Below are 13,761 nucleotides of genomic sequence, written 5' to 3' on the forward strand. Positions count from 1 at the left end.
CTCTGCCCCATTGCCTTTAATTTATTAGATTTTGGAGTCATCAGTGGTTACTTCCTGTGAATACAAGGGCGTTTGAGAGGGTCATTTTCGTGATTTTGAAGTTTTGGAAGTCAAGCGGTGCCCAACCAGTGGCTGCAACCATGCTCAAATCCAGGCTCATTTGAAAGCACATGGGTTGAGTCTTTATCAACCAAGTTTAGGGTTGAGTTTGCCTATTTCCATTTTTTTTACCAAAACAAGAAAATATGGTGCTAAAATTATAGGAATAGGAAATTTTTAAAATTATAAGAATAAGAAAGTCGTGTGGGGGCAAGATGACTTCAAATGAAGAAGTTGTACACTTCTCACACATCTTTCCTAGTCAATTTGTTAGAGTCGATACTCACTAAGGGGGTTCACGACTTCAACTTGAAAGTTTTTAGGGAGGTACACGACTTCTATTTAGAAGTTGCCAGAGGGTGCACGACTTCTAATTGGGTTGATTTTTGTACAATATGTGATGTGTTAATCGATTACATCATGCTCCAACGAGCTAACCTCATGTTTCACTAAACTAACCACATCATGCTCCACCGAGCTCCCCCTCCCCCTAGTCTACATCAAATCATTAACAACATCGTTTTTTTTTCAACTTCATCAATGAGATTGATTGTCTTTTCTCTTTCATTTTTTGATGGGTTATCTCCACTAAAAAAGGAACATGGAGAACTAGATGGAGCATGCAGAAAGCTTGGAGGACCATGAGGTTAGCTCGATGGAGCATGTGGAGAGCTCGATGGAGCATGTGGAGAGCTCAATGGAGCATGAGGACAACTCGAATAGCTTAGTGAAGCAGGTGAAGCTCAAATAGTTTCTGTAGAACATGTAGATAACTCAGATAAGTTGGTAGAGTCGGTAAAAAGCTTAGATATATCATAGAATGATATAGAAAGCTTAAAAGAGCATGTGGAGAATTCATAAAAGCATGTTATCCATTATAAAAATCATATCAACATCATAAATGTTATAAAAAATATTCAATACTTTTACATCATCTAAAAATTAAAATTAAGTCTCCCCAATACTTTTGAAGTGTCTTTAATATAGATGAAAGTTTCAAACTTAAAAAAATACCTTACATAGAAGTGATTGTTAATCCTAATGTTATCTTAAAGAACTTTTACATCTCACGACATAAAATAGAAACCCATAAATCTTAAATAAGATTTTAGATCATAAAAAAATATGTTGTCCTATTGTGGGAAAGAAGTTTTTATGGAATTGTTAATATACCATTGCTAATAAAAGAATTATAGGGTAAATTTGATTTTTTTTCTTATTAGATTATTTTGATATTACATTTTAATATATAGAGTGAATATACTTTATTTATTTCTTTATTTGATTTTATTAAATTTGGTTGTATTTTCAATTGGGTAAAGATAGAAATTATTGTATAAAATAAACACAACCGGCCAACCCATGAACTTTCTTTTTACTTAAATTGATCAAATATTCTTCAACCAATAACGTTTAAAATGCGAGAATGTCGCTAATTGGAAAAGAAAAAATAAAAAGAAAATTAATCGGGAATATTATTTCTTATTTATATTTATTATTATTATTATTATTATTTTAATTATGCCATATCTCCCATGTGTATATTTGCACATGCTTCGGACCTTCAAAATTAATATATGTTACACCACTAATACAATTCCTTTTAATTAATATTTTTTATCAGTCTATTAATTAATAATTATTTAGTGTAGTCTTACACAACCATTACTTTTGCTATAAGAAGTAAAGTCATTGTGAAAGAAGATAGAGACATCAACTATCGTGTAACGAATTTGTGGCCTTTAATCTTTCAAAGAGAAAATATAAATTAAATTTCACCAAATGGCATGCATGTGTAAGATGATTTTGATGTTTATTTTTTTTAATTATATATAGAATACGTCAAATCCTCTAGTTTATGTATAATTAATGCAAAAAATAAGCCTTTTTATTAACATAATCTTTTTAAATTCTGTATCTATTCTCCTACTTATTATAGTGGGTTTAATGTTTTTATATTATCTCACATAGTTGACTCAAATATTTTATGCTAACATTAATGAAAAAGAATAATGGTTTTGCATTTTATTCATAATAACTTTTATGAATGACATTTTATATAGTTGCTGATATTAATAGTTAATTAGTACACTAGTTGTCTTGATACTTAATTTGTACGTAATCGTCTTATTATTTACCTAAAACATATATTTTAATATAGAACAGAGATGTCAGAGAGCTGCATTTGAAACTTTTGAACTATTTGAACAAAAGAATTTATATCATCGGATGAAAAATAAAGAAAAAATCATTATCTTTAACTAAGATCACCTCATAATGTTATTTATGCATAAAATCACATTTTAATTAACAGAAAAATGACACAATTATGAAAAAACTTAATTAGTGTAATTAAAATTTAGAAAACCAAAACTGTTATTCATAGTTAGAATATAACTATGAGACTCAACAGACATAATTGAAATTTATATAACCCAAAATCCAAAAGTTTAATTAAGCTTTTGAGCCTTCAGAATTCATGTTCTTCGGTTTGCAACAAATCGCCATTCTTCGTTTGTTTCTCTTAATCGTTCCAAAGTTGTGCACCAACATATATATATATATATATATATATATATATATATATATATATATATATATATATATATATATATATATATATATATATATATATATATATATATATATATATATATATATATATCCACATCTCTTAAATTTATTATTATTTTTTAAAAGAACAAAACTTTCTATAATAATTTGCAAACATGAAAAATTAGAATGAGTATATTATTATTTGGTTAGTTTCACATTAAATATAAGACAATTTAAATTTATTTTTTATTTCAATTTTTTAAGACATTTTCACTTATAAAACTGTAACAAGAGTAAATATAAAGAAATATATAATCTTCCATAAAAGATAACAAAAGTTCTATAAAATAATATAGTTTTAATATTATACTATAAGAAAAAAAAAAGTCATCTTTCATTATGCATTATTCTCTTTTCACTTATGACACACTATCGTAGTAGATAAAATAATCAAATACGAACAAGACACTAGTATAAGCTTATATATTTTTTTAGAAAGTTCTAATATATGTATATGTTTTTCTATATAATTATATTTATATCTAAACTTTAACAAAAACATTCACAATTTCAAATACATATAAACATTCAATCAACACAAGCAGTTAAATTTTGTAAGTAAACAATCGTTTTTACTTTAGATTACCATAATGAGAAGTAAGAAAATACGAAAATTAATGTGTTTGTTTTGTGATGTTTTTGCAAATATTTTCAAAGAATTTAAGGATGTGTAACTTAAGTCCAAAAAGTGGTGCTTAGCGATACAAAGACGACTAAGAAAACCCTTATAAGGTAGAAATCTCAAGCATTCATCTCAATAAAAGCAGTTACAACTCAAGTCCAAAATGTGTCGTTGAACGTTAAGAAAGACAATTTGAAAAGATTTGAAATGTAACTTTTACAGTTGAGCCACAAGATTACATTAAGTACTTAAGGTGGTTAAGAGAAAACCTCGCATGGAGGGAAACCTTTATGGTTGAGTGCCAAGTTAAGCACAACCATGGACAATTTATAAATACAAACCCATGTCCTTATTAGACATTGAGTGAAGAATTAAATATGTAATAGTAGAATAAGAATACAATGTTGGAGGCTCGAGAGATATACTTTCATTGTAAATCTTATGTCTATATGCTGCTGAGATTGCATTACAATATTCTGAGTAACAGAATTCTCTCATGTTGGGGTTGGATGTAACCAATTTTAATTCTGTGTACTTTTACTTCTTGGATATTTATTTATATTTTCATTTAATTTGTTTGTGAATTAGTTTGTGCTTGTTGTTGTTAATAACTCATCTTATTTCACTAGTTGTGGTCCAACTAATTCTCTTGTATTTTTAGAAGTAAGGAATATGTGTAAGACTCTAGCCTGTTATATAGTCTCGCACTTAAAGCAAGTGTTTCATTCAAACAGTCACTGAAGAATCATATTAAAATTTGATGACCTTACGCTCTAGATGTCAGGAATGAATCTAGAGTTATATTCAAAGAACATTCTTATAACATTGAATGTTTTTCATAAGTTAATAGACAAGATGAGTAATGATGTAGTGAAGAGGATGAGATGAAATCCAATCATAGTATTCACTCCACTCAATCTACATAATATATATTAATATCAATATTTTGATACAAAAATATCAAAAACAAACTACCAATATGCTTGCTAAATCCCTAAGGATACGACAACTTCATTTGGTTGTACTACAATTGACTTTGTGCACTTTGCCAATCAGTCATACAATTAGGTAACTCTTTTAAAACTTGATATTATGTGGTGTTGGGGCTTTAGGGACTTAAGCCTTATGAATACAAAATCTCAACTTAAGTTTACTCGTCAATATCTCAACATCCAAATCTTAAAATACACAAGATATAGAATTTATAAGCTTCACTTACACTGATGATAATTTCTATTTCAGTCCACTGACTACATAGCTCCTACACCTAGAATTGCTCTATCTATACAAGAAAAATTTTGATCAAAAATCAAAGCACAACACTATGATCACAAATAAAGTAAGATTACCATTAAGTATCTAGATATTGCACGCATCGAAAAAAGTCACACGCAAAGAAAACAAATTACTTATTAAAAGAAAAAAAAATAGAAAATGAACTTGCTCTAAAGAAAAAAATTGATAAAAAGCTTGTAGAGCACTCTTCTTGAGAATCAATATCCTACCATCTCTAACATTCAAAAGAATTAAAATAAAGTTAAAATTTCTAAAAGAAAAAACAAAAAAAGAGTCTTTAGAAATAAGTTCTAGAAAAATAATTATCTTTATAAAAATTAACCCTGTTAATAGAAGTAATATCTATAATTCCAACCTTTTCTAAAATAAAATAAACGTATTAAAACAAATTCTACTCTTAAACTAATTTATAGTTTCTTACAATGAATATATTTAAACCTAAAACGGATTAAGCGTGTTGAAGTAATATTTGGAATGTGATGCGAATAGAATATGATGTGAAATACGCGTGCCATTTCAACGTCTTTCTGTGAAGGTCGCAAGCACCACCGTAATTCACAAGTTACGAATATTATTCTTATTTATACCTTTTTTTTTCTATTATTATTATTATTATTACAACCATTTTTCACCATTCATATAATACATATTTATGCTACGCTGTTTCTACGCAATATATGAGACAGAGACAGAGACTAATGAAAAAAGAAATATAGTTTAGATGTGAAATAACATTCAAATCCAATCCACCAGTCATTTTCTTTCATTTATGGTGTCCCACTCTAATTTACTTAACCTTATCACATTTCAATCATTTTCATATATTTTACTATTTAGGGTTTTTTTTCTTGTCTGTTTTACCATTAAATTTTTTAAAAAGTACACTTTTTTATAGTAAAATTCAATTGATTTGAGTTTGAGTTAAATTAAATAGATGATGGAAATATTTTTAAGAAAAAAAAAACTATAAATAGATTTCAAATTATTTCATTCTTTATTTATTATGAAAATTTATTTCTATAATAAAATAAAATTTTTGTATTATCTCTTTCCAAAATAAAAAATTATTAAGATAGATTAATCAAAATTTTGACTCATAAGTTTTATGTTCTTCCACAGTTGATTTCATGTTTTTTTTAATACGGAAATTTTACTCAAATTTTCTAAATAAACTAAGAAGTTGGAGATTCTTACTGATTTTGAATAAGGTTTTGTATGTAAAAACTTTAGAAATATAATTGGAAGTTTATGAATAAATATATTATGTATTATTGAATTGAATGAATTTTGATATTAGAGATTGGGAATTTAAATGAGGTTTTTGCTAAATGCAAAATAATCACTTTTACATGAGAAGCTGGAGAGTTGAATTATTAAAAGTGTTTATAATTTTTTAGGTATTAATTAGTATTAGGTGATACATATTTACTATAAATATTTTAGAAGATATGAAATTGTGAAAAAACTTACCATAATATTATAGAGCATATAATTTCTCTTAATGAGTTTTTGTCTTGGTTACTTTATGAATATTTTCCAATAATGAGATCTTGAATGCATATTGCATAGACCCCATCTGTTATGTAATGTACATAGTAAGGATGCCACCTTATCCAAATAGAAATCTCAGTTTTTTAGTTATGTTGCTATCATGCATGGAACTCTATCTGCCTACCCATTCTTTCTTTTTCATTATTCATTATCTTAAATAGAAAATAAATAAAAAATCAACTTTCTTGAATTTTTATTTCCAGTTAGAACTCATTCACTAAAATAGGCCCAATTATATTTTTGTCGTTTATGTTATTTATTTATAAGTTTTAATTTGGTTTTTACTTTTTAAAAAAGGTTCATTTTGATCAGTCATCTTTTAAAAAAGGGTCACTTAGTCATTATAATATAGGATTTAAACTATTTTTTATTGATTAAAGTTTTTCTATTAGATTCACTTTCAAGCTAAATTTATATTCAAACTAAAACAGATATAATCATTGTGAAAATCATACTGAATTCCAAAATCATAATAAATTAAAAAATAAGTTTTTTTTTAATCCAAATTCGTCACAATTTTGTTCTGGTATATAGAAGGGAAAGAAGTATTTAAATTAATAGTGTGAAATTATTAAATATGATAGAAATCGGTAAACTTCAATGTTTCAATTCAAAGTCCGTTGAATGATATTTCTAGATCAACCATCGTACTCAAAATATTATCTTTTTTAGAAACTGAAATTTAATCATAATTTTGTCTTTAAAAGACTTGATAAATAGAAAAAATATTTAAATTATATTTGATTTCGACTCTTTAAGTATATGAAAGTATTAAATGTAATAGAAACATATATAAAACCAATAAATAAAAAATGAAAATAAGGTTTTATGAGATAAAAAATATAATTTAAGTTTAATAGTTTTTTTTCTCTGTATTTATATATTTTTTATTTATATTTTATTGAATGTGATCTCTTCTATTATATTAATATTCTATTATATTAATATTAATGTAAAGTCATTTTTTTCATATTATTTTTTGGACTGGTCAATGAGTAGAAAAAGTAAAAATGGTTGTATTAAAAGATGTCAACTTCATCATCTTCTAAATGACATCAATAATAATTTAACAAGAGGAACCACATTAATTTTATTTTATAAATATAAATATCACATTTAATAAAATTAAATAGAGAAAAAGTATTGAATCATTTATGAAAGAACAAAAATATACTATCAAACCTATAATTTAAGGTGTAAATTATGAATAGATGATAATAAGATGGGTTCAATGGATGAGGATGGTGTTTTGGAAAGGTAAAGAAATGAAGATGTATTAAAATGGTGGTTAAGTGTCTGCCATTGTCTTAGGCTTTCCATCACCACGTGCTATATCATGCATAATCCACATTTTTCAAATCAAATATCCCAATTCTAATTTTATGGATGCAAAAAATATATTTAATCATATTGTAAAATTCACCAAAAATAACAGTTAATATTTGGGAAGTTCGTCACCCATCCATACAACCAGTAAATAAGTCGTTATAATATTATTTTTACATGTTTAATTTTTAACTATATTATACCCACAGTCATAAATATAAAATTTGAGTGTTATAAGCTAGTAAATATCTTATTACGATAACTTTTACATACATTTTTTATTTAATTAAAATTGTATTTAGACTTTTTAAGAGCATTTTATTCACAGTTACAAGTATAAAATTTAGTTTTTACCGAATCTTTACATGCATTAAAATTCGTTGTTCTCTATTGGTATCTACTAAGTTTCACCTTTGATTAGTACGGAAAAGAAAAAAATATGAAATTACTATAAAACCAAAGAGTTTATTGAATGTATAAGAGACTTTGATAATTGGGTCATGATAAATTTGTACTTTTTATCAAAAAAGAAATATTATACAAGAAAGTTTGTAGTTTTTGTTAAATAATCATATTTATTAATTATTTGTTTACATAAATCTTAATATTTTATTGCAGGTTTTTATTTCTTCTCTTATTTATAGATTTTTATTTCTAAAAAAAAGTTATTTCCAACAAAATTTAACGATTTAAATCATAAGAACCAGAAAAAAAACATTTTGACCTTAAAAGCAATTTTATTATGCTCTCAAGAATTTTAACAAACAAAAACACTTTTAAAATGAATGATCTTTTAAGACTCTTGCACAAAGATGTCTTACTAGTCATAAGTGATGTGATGAAATAAAAGTTACAAAAACTAAACTATAACATTGTCTAATTATTCTTATCACAAAATTAACTTAAAAATAAATAAATATCATTTATAATATTGTGTGAAAGTTTCACATCGACAAAAATAAGAGTAAATTATAATATATAAATGAATGTAAATATCTATCATACGAATATGTCGTATGAATTCGATTAGGTTAAAAACAACTTTCTAATATATTGTAAAAGATTATGTTAAAATATATTTTTTTTCTAATAATATTTTGTTTTTGTGTCTTCATTTTGAGATGTTGAAGAAACCCCACCATGTGCTTGACAACGGAAAGCACTTGCTTTTTAAGTGTCTACTTGGATCTTCCATACATAGTTTAATTACAGACACTGTTTATGATGCGTTGGAGATGTTGGCTCTGTTGAGAGCAGAGGGGAATTTCCAAATTGCAACAACAAACACAACCATGTGCCCAACCATTTTCATTCCACTTCCAATCTTTTTTCATTTTATTAATCTTCAAACTAACTCTTTTTCATCACTCTCTAACATAACTATTTCTTAGTATGACCAAATTTTACAAGACAAAACACAGGCAAATCAGCAACAGTTTCTTCTTTAAAAATGGAAATTCTTTTACCATGTTGTAATAAAAGGCTCGATCGTTTTGCTCAATAATGAATATATAATTGAATTTGAAAACAAAACTTCAAAGAAATGTGATGACTTTTCTTATTTTTTCTGTTCATCTGATGCAAGCTTTTGTGACATGACAAAGCAGGTTTCATATTCTGGCTTTTTCAGTTTCCAAGTGATGATGCTTTTGGGATCTTGAACATGGCGTCTATGATCTATCATCCTAAGATAGCCATTTAAGTTTTCTCTGCAACCATGATTTCCACATGCAAGTAATATAAAAGATGACACTCCAATATTTGAAGTTGAGATATTAAAGAGTGAATTTTAAACCTAATTTTGTATATCTTAAATTAGCTTTTAGTCTATATGAAACTTTTAACAGCGTAGTTCTTGCTAAATCAAGTTATTCTCTTTTCTTTTTCATGATGTTAAAATTACACAAAAAGTTATCAACATGTAAGGATGGAAAGTTATCAACATGTAAGGATGGTAATGTAACGTTAAGAAGTTTAAATGAACTATATGTAATTCCATTTTGAATATACTCATCTAGTTAAACTATAACAATTTTGAATTGAAGATGTGTAAAAACATTGACATTTTTTTAAGAAAAAGTAAATTAGATTAAACAAAAGTAAATTAATGGAGAGATTAAATGATTAATTAAGAAAAAAAACGTAATAAAGGGCAATTTGGTCTTTTAAGAAGGAAGAAAGTACTATAAAGAGCGGTGGCCATGGGTCGGACAACTTTAGTCGCAGAAGACACTCGCAAAGACACAGTGCGTTGACGATACACACAAACGCAAAAGAGGTTCGCCGGAAAATATTTCTCCGGGACTCCGACGACGGTGTTTGAGGTTTTTCTCGAACACGAAACTGAGGCCAGAAAAGGACGAACTTGGGTGGTGGGTAGGATCTGGCGGTGTATGATGGGATCTTGCATATGCCCGTTGGAGACTCCGGCGAGGTTGCTTTGGACCACGAGCTTCTTCCGTCATAAGCTTATGATCTTCTAATAATTCCCACACAAAAGCAAAAATCTCAGCAAAAACAACAACAACAGCAACCCTTCTAAATTTTCAAACAAGATTCTAGTAAAACAGAGTAAACCGCAAAAAACAACCACAAACACACAAAAAAACACTTTTTTAAGTACTAATCTCTTTCTCTCGCTGGAAAGTGTCTCCGGCGGTGGTGAGTGATCGAAGTGCCATGGAGTCTGGACGGCTTTTCTTTGATGCCTGTGCTTCTCGCGGGAACACCAACATGCTCTTCCTCGGCAACACTGAACTCGCTTTCCGAGGTCATTTTCTTTCGCTCCTTGCTCTTGAATTCATCTTCTTAGTTTTATCTTGATACCTTTTTTGTATCGAAAATTTGGATTTGAATGGTATGTTGTGGAGTAGTTTTTGTTTGTGTTTTTTATGGTATTTGGTGTTCTTCCTTCAAAAGGGGAATCTTGCCTCATCAATTTATGTTGACCTTTAATATGTTAACGTAACAGTATGCAGAGAAGAAACTTGTAAACAGCAGAGATAGCACACACAGAGAGAGTGGGGAATATTAACTGTATTGAAAGAATCAAAAACAGTGAAGTATATAGAGTGTGCATGGCACCCAGTAACTGTCTGACATAAGTCAGTTATTCAGTTATGTTTACAACAACATAATATGACTCATTATTAAGCAGATTGTCAAAACAATTGAATTTCACCTCTAATTTATGTTGATCTTTAGTATAAATCATCATTGCCTAAATTGTCTACATGAAACTCTAATATTGATTGAAGAAAAGTTTTAAAAAACATGTAAAGAAACCGCATCCAAGGTTTTGTGCTTCTAAAATTGATGTGTTTGGTTGCTGGGGAGTTAGGAACAGAGAGATGGTTCTGGTTAAGGAAAAATTAAAGCTTAAAAAAGGCATGATTCGATTTGGGGTTGTGATAAAGGAAGCAACTTCCTTTAGAGTGACAAATAAGGAAATAAAATTTCTATATTTATTCCGTGTGTGAATTATTATGTTGAGACATGAAAGAGAGTTAATTGATGAAGTTTTGGTTTTGGGATTGAAATGGAAGCAGGGAGATCGATGATGAGCTTGGAGGAAGCCTCAAAGAGGCGACCTTTTTTCACCTCACCGGATGAACTGTATGACGAGGAGTATTATGAGAAGCAGATGCCGGAGAAGAAGCATCGCCTCAGTTCTGAACAGGTTGAAATTTGAATGAACTGCTATTTCTTGTTGTTGTTGTTGTTTTGATCAGCAATTTGAATGAATTGCTTTGAGTTTGGCTTCTAAATTTAATAGTGTATGGAAAAAAAGATGGTTGGATTTAAAGAGAAATTCCATTTTGTAGCTATAAAGTGATTGATTTTGAAACCATTTCTTATTGTTAGTAGTAAATGAAGACAACTGTCATGGAGTTGAATGGTTGGTGGTGTTATTAATTTAGTAATGGATCTGATGAGAGAGATAATGTATAAGGCAAATTCCTGTGACAGTTTGCCGTGAATATTATAATGTTGTGACAGTCTTGTGTGATTGATGGTTAGGTCCATCTGTTGGAGAAGAGCTTTGAGGAAGAGAACAAACTGGAGCCTGAGAGGAAGACCCAGTTGGCCAAGAAGCTGGGATTGCAACCAAGGCAGGTAGCTGTGTGGTTTCAGAACCGCAGGGCTCGATGGAAGACCAAACAGCTCGAAAGGGATTTTGATGTTCTCAAGTCTTCATACGATACCCTTCTTTCATCCTATGATTCACTCATGAAGGAGAATGAGAAACTGAAATCTGAGGTACATTTATGCATGGATAAAATATTGGAAAAGTAGTAAAATCATTGTATCTGGGCAACAGGGGAGTTGAGATTTTTTAATTTAGATTTGGTTGCTCATATATGCAACTTGAGAAGACGTGAATGTTAGGACACAAATAAAAGTTTCACATCGAATAAAAATAAGAGATGAATATAAGTTTACCAAAAGCAAATCCGTAAGGACTTGATCCAGAATGGACAATATCTTATTATTTTGGAGAACTAATGTGGTTGTACATCCCTACAATGAATGGTGCAATGGTTACTTACAGCTATAGGTATGGTAGATGTGTGATGAAATATTGGGTGAATAGAGTAGAATAGAATATAAATTGTCTGTGAACACTATAGGATAGAATTAGTGGCTTCACAATCAGAACTCCATCATAGCATAGCATAGGGAAAGAAGTCGACACTTGACATAGAAGATGATTGGTAGCTATCAAGAAAGGGCCCTACACATGAGATTCGACACTATAATAATCACAAACTACCAAGAGTAGCATCTGTTCTGAACCCCACCTGGTTTGCAAAGAAGCCACTTTCAGAGTAACTATGCGAATATACCTCTGTAGATTTCTCAAAATATGCTTTAAGACCCCCTTTTCTGAAAGGGACCGATGAACTTTAAAAAAAAAAGAGTATGCAAGCTAGGCCATAAACTAATTAACAAGTGGACTTTTTTTTTAAAGTGTGGTGGATTGAATATCTTAATGACATGTTGACTATTCCGCAGGTGGTATCCTTAAATGAGAAGCTTCAAGTTCAAGCTAAAGAGGTGCCTGAGGAAGCATTGTATGACAAGAAAGTTGATCCACTTCCGGTAGAAGATATAGCTTCAATTTTCAGCACAAGGGTAGAGGACCACCAGAGCAGTGGGTCTGTTGGAAGTGCAGTGGTGGATGAGGGTAGTCCACAGCTGGTGGTTGACAGTGTTGATTCACACTTTCCGGCTGAGAACCCTGGTGGATGTGTGGGCCCAGTTGAAAGAGTTCAGTCGGAGGAGGAGGATGGAAGTGATGATGGGAGGAGTTACATGGATGTGTTTGTGGTATCTGAAACTGAGAACCAAAACCATGAGGAAGGAGAGGGATTGGTTTGGTGGACCAATATGTATTATGTTGGATAAATGATAATGCAGCAGCAGACATGAAATTAGAGGCATAATTAAGAGAAGGTAATGATAATAATATTGAATAATTAGATGTATGGTGTGGGCAAGGAGAAAAATGTAAACGCCCGGGTGGCTTGGACGACCCCTAGGAGTTGGAGTGTCCTTTTGCCAAGTTTAATAAATAAAGTCTAGTAGTAGTAATTTCGTCAAATAATGTCAAGTGTGGGTTAATGCTTGTACTTCTTCCAAAACTACAGTAAGATTATTTAATGTTTAAGTATAAAAACACAGTTAATTAGTAAGTCCATACATAGATTTTAAGTTGTTCTTCTTTTTACCCTCCTAAATCCTCAATTTTCGAAAACCATTTGGATAAGATAATCCAGAATCACATCGCGGGTGAGGCCCACAAAGGTAGCAAAGAGTACAAACTGTCTACTTTTCATCAGATAATATTATTTTCGCACCCTAATCATGGCAAATAGGATGAAAAATATATCCTTGTTCACAAATATTGACAGATAAAATTAATTTATGTTTTACTAAGTTAAATTAAATTTAAATTTAAATTAATTTACATTTTATTAAATTAAATTAAATTTTGATTTATATTAAATTTTCTATTTTTAATTTTATTTAAGTTCTATTTTTAAAAATTATAAAATATTTTTATTAAATATCTATAGATATATCTACAGGTTTTAAAGTATTTTTTAAAATATTCACAAATATATGACAAATAACGAAACCATAGGTAAAAAAAATTTACAGATTAAATAGTAGATAAATACTATCTATACTTTCCATGACTAATGATAGCCAATGTGTATATTTAGTAATATTATCAGCAACTTCAT

The 13,761-nt window shown here is 29.1% G+C and overlaps 1 protein-coding gene across 1 annotated transcript; it reads left to right on the forward strand.

The window, feature by feature from the left end:
* The first annotated feature begins 9,714 nt into the window (after positions 1-9,714).
* On the forward strand, positions 9,715-13,211 carry LOC124838649 (homeobox 1). Its single transcript, XM_047314307.2, has 4 exons — positions 9,715-10,280; positions 11,059-11,189; positions 11,531-11,770; positions 12,527-13,211. The coding sequence occupies exons 1-4, from the start codon at positions 10,190-10,192 to the stop codon at positions 12,917-12,919; spliced, it is 855 nt and encodes a 284-aa protein (XP_047170263.1). The 5' UTR covers positions 9,715-10,189; the 3' UTR covers positions 12,920-13,211.
* The last annotated feature ends 550 nt before the right edge of the window (positions 13,212-13,761 follow it).

The sequence above is a fragment of the Vigna umbellata genome, chromosome 4 (genome assembly GCF_029865625.1).
Source record: "Vigna umbellata cultivar VRB3 chromosome 4, Vumbellata_1.0, whole genome shotgun sequence".
NCBI classification, from domain to species: Eukaryota; Viridiplantae; Streptophyta; class Magnoliopsida; order Fabales; family Fabaceae; genus Vigna; species Vigna umbellata.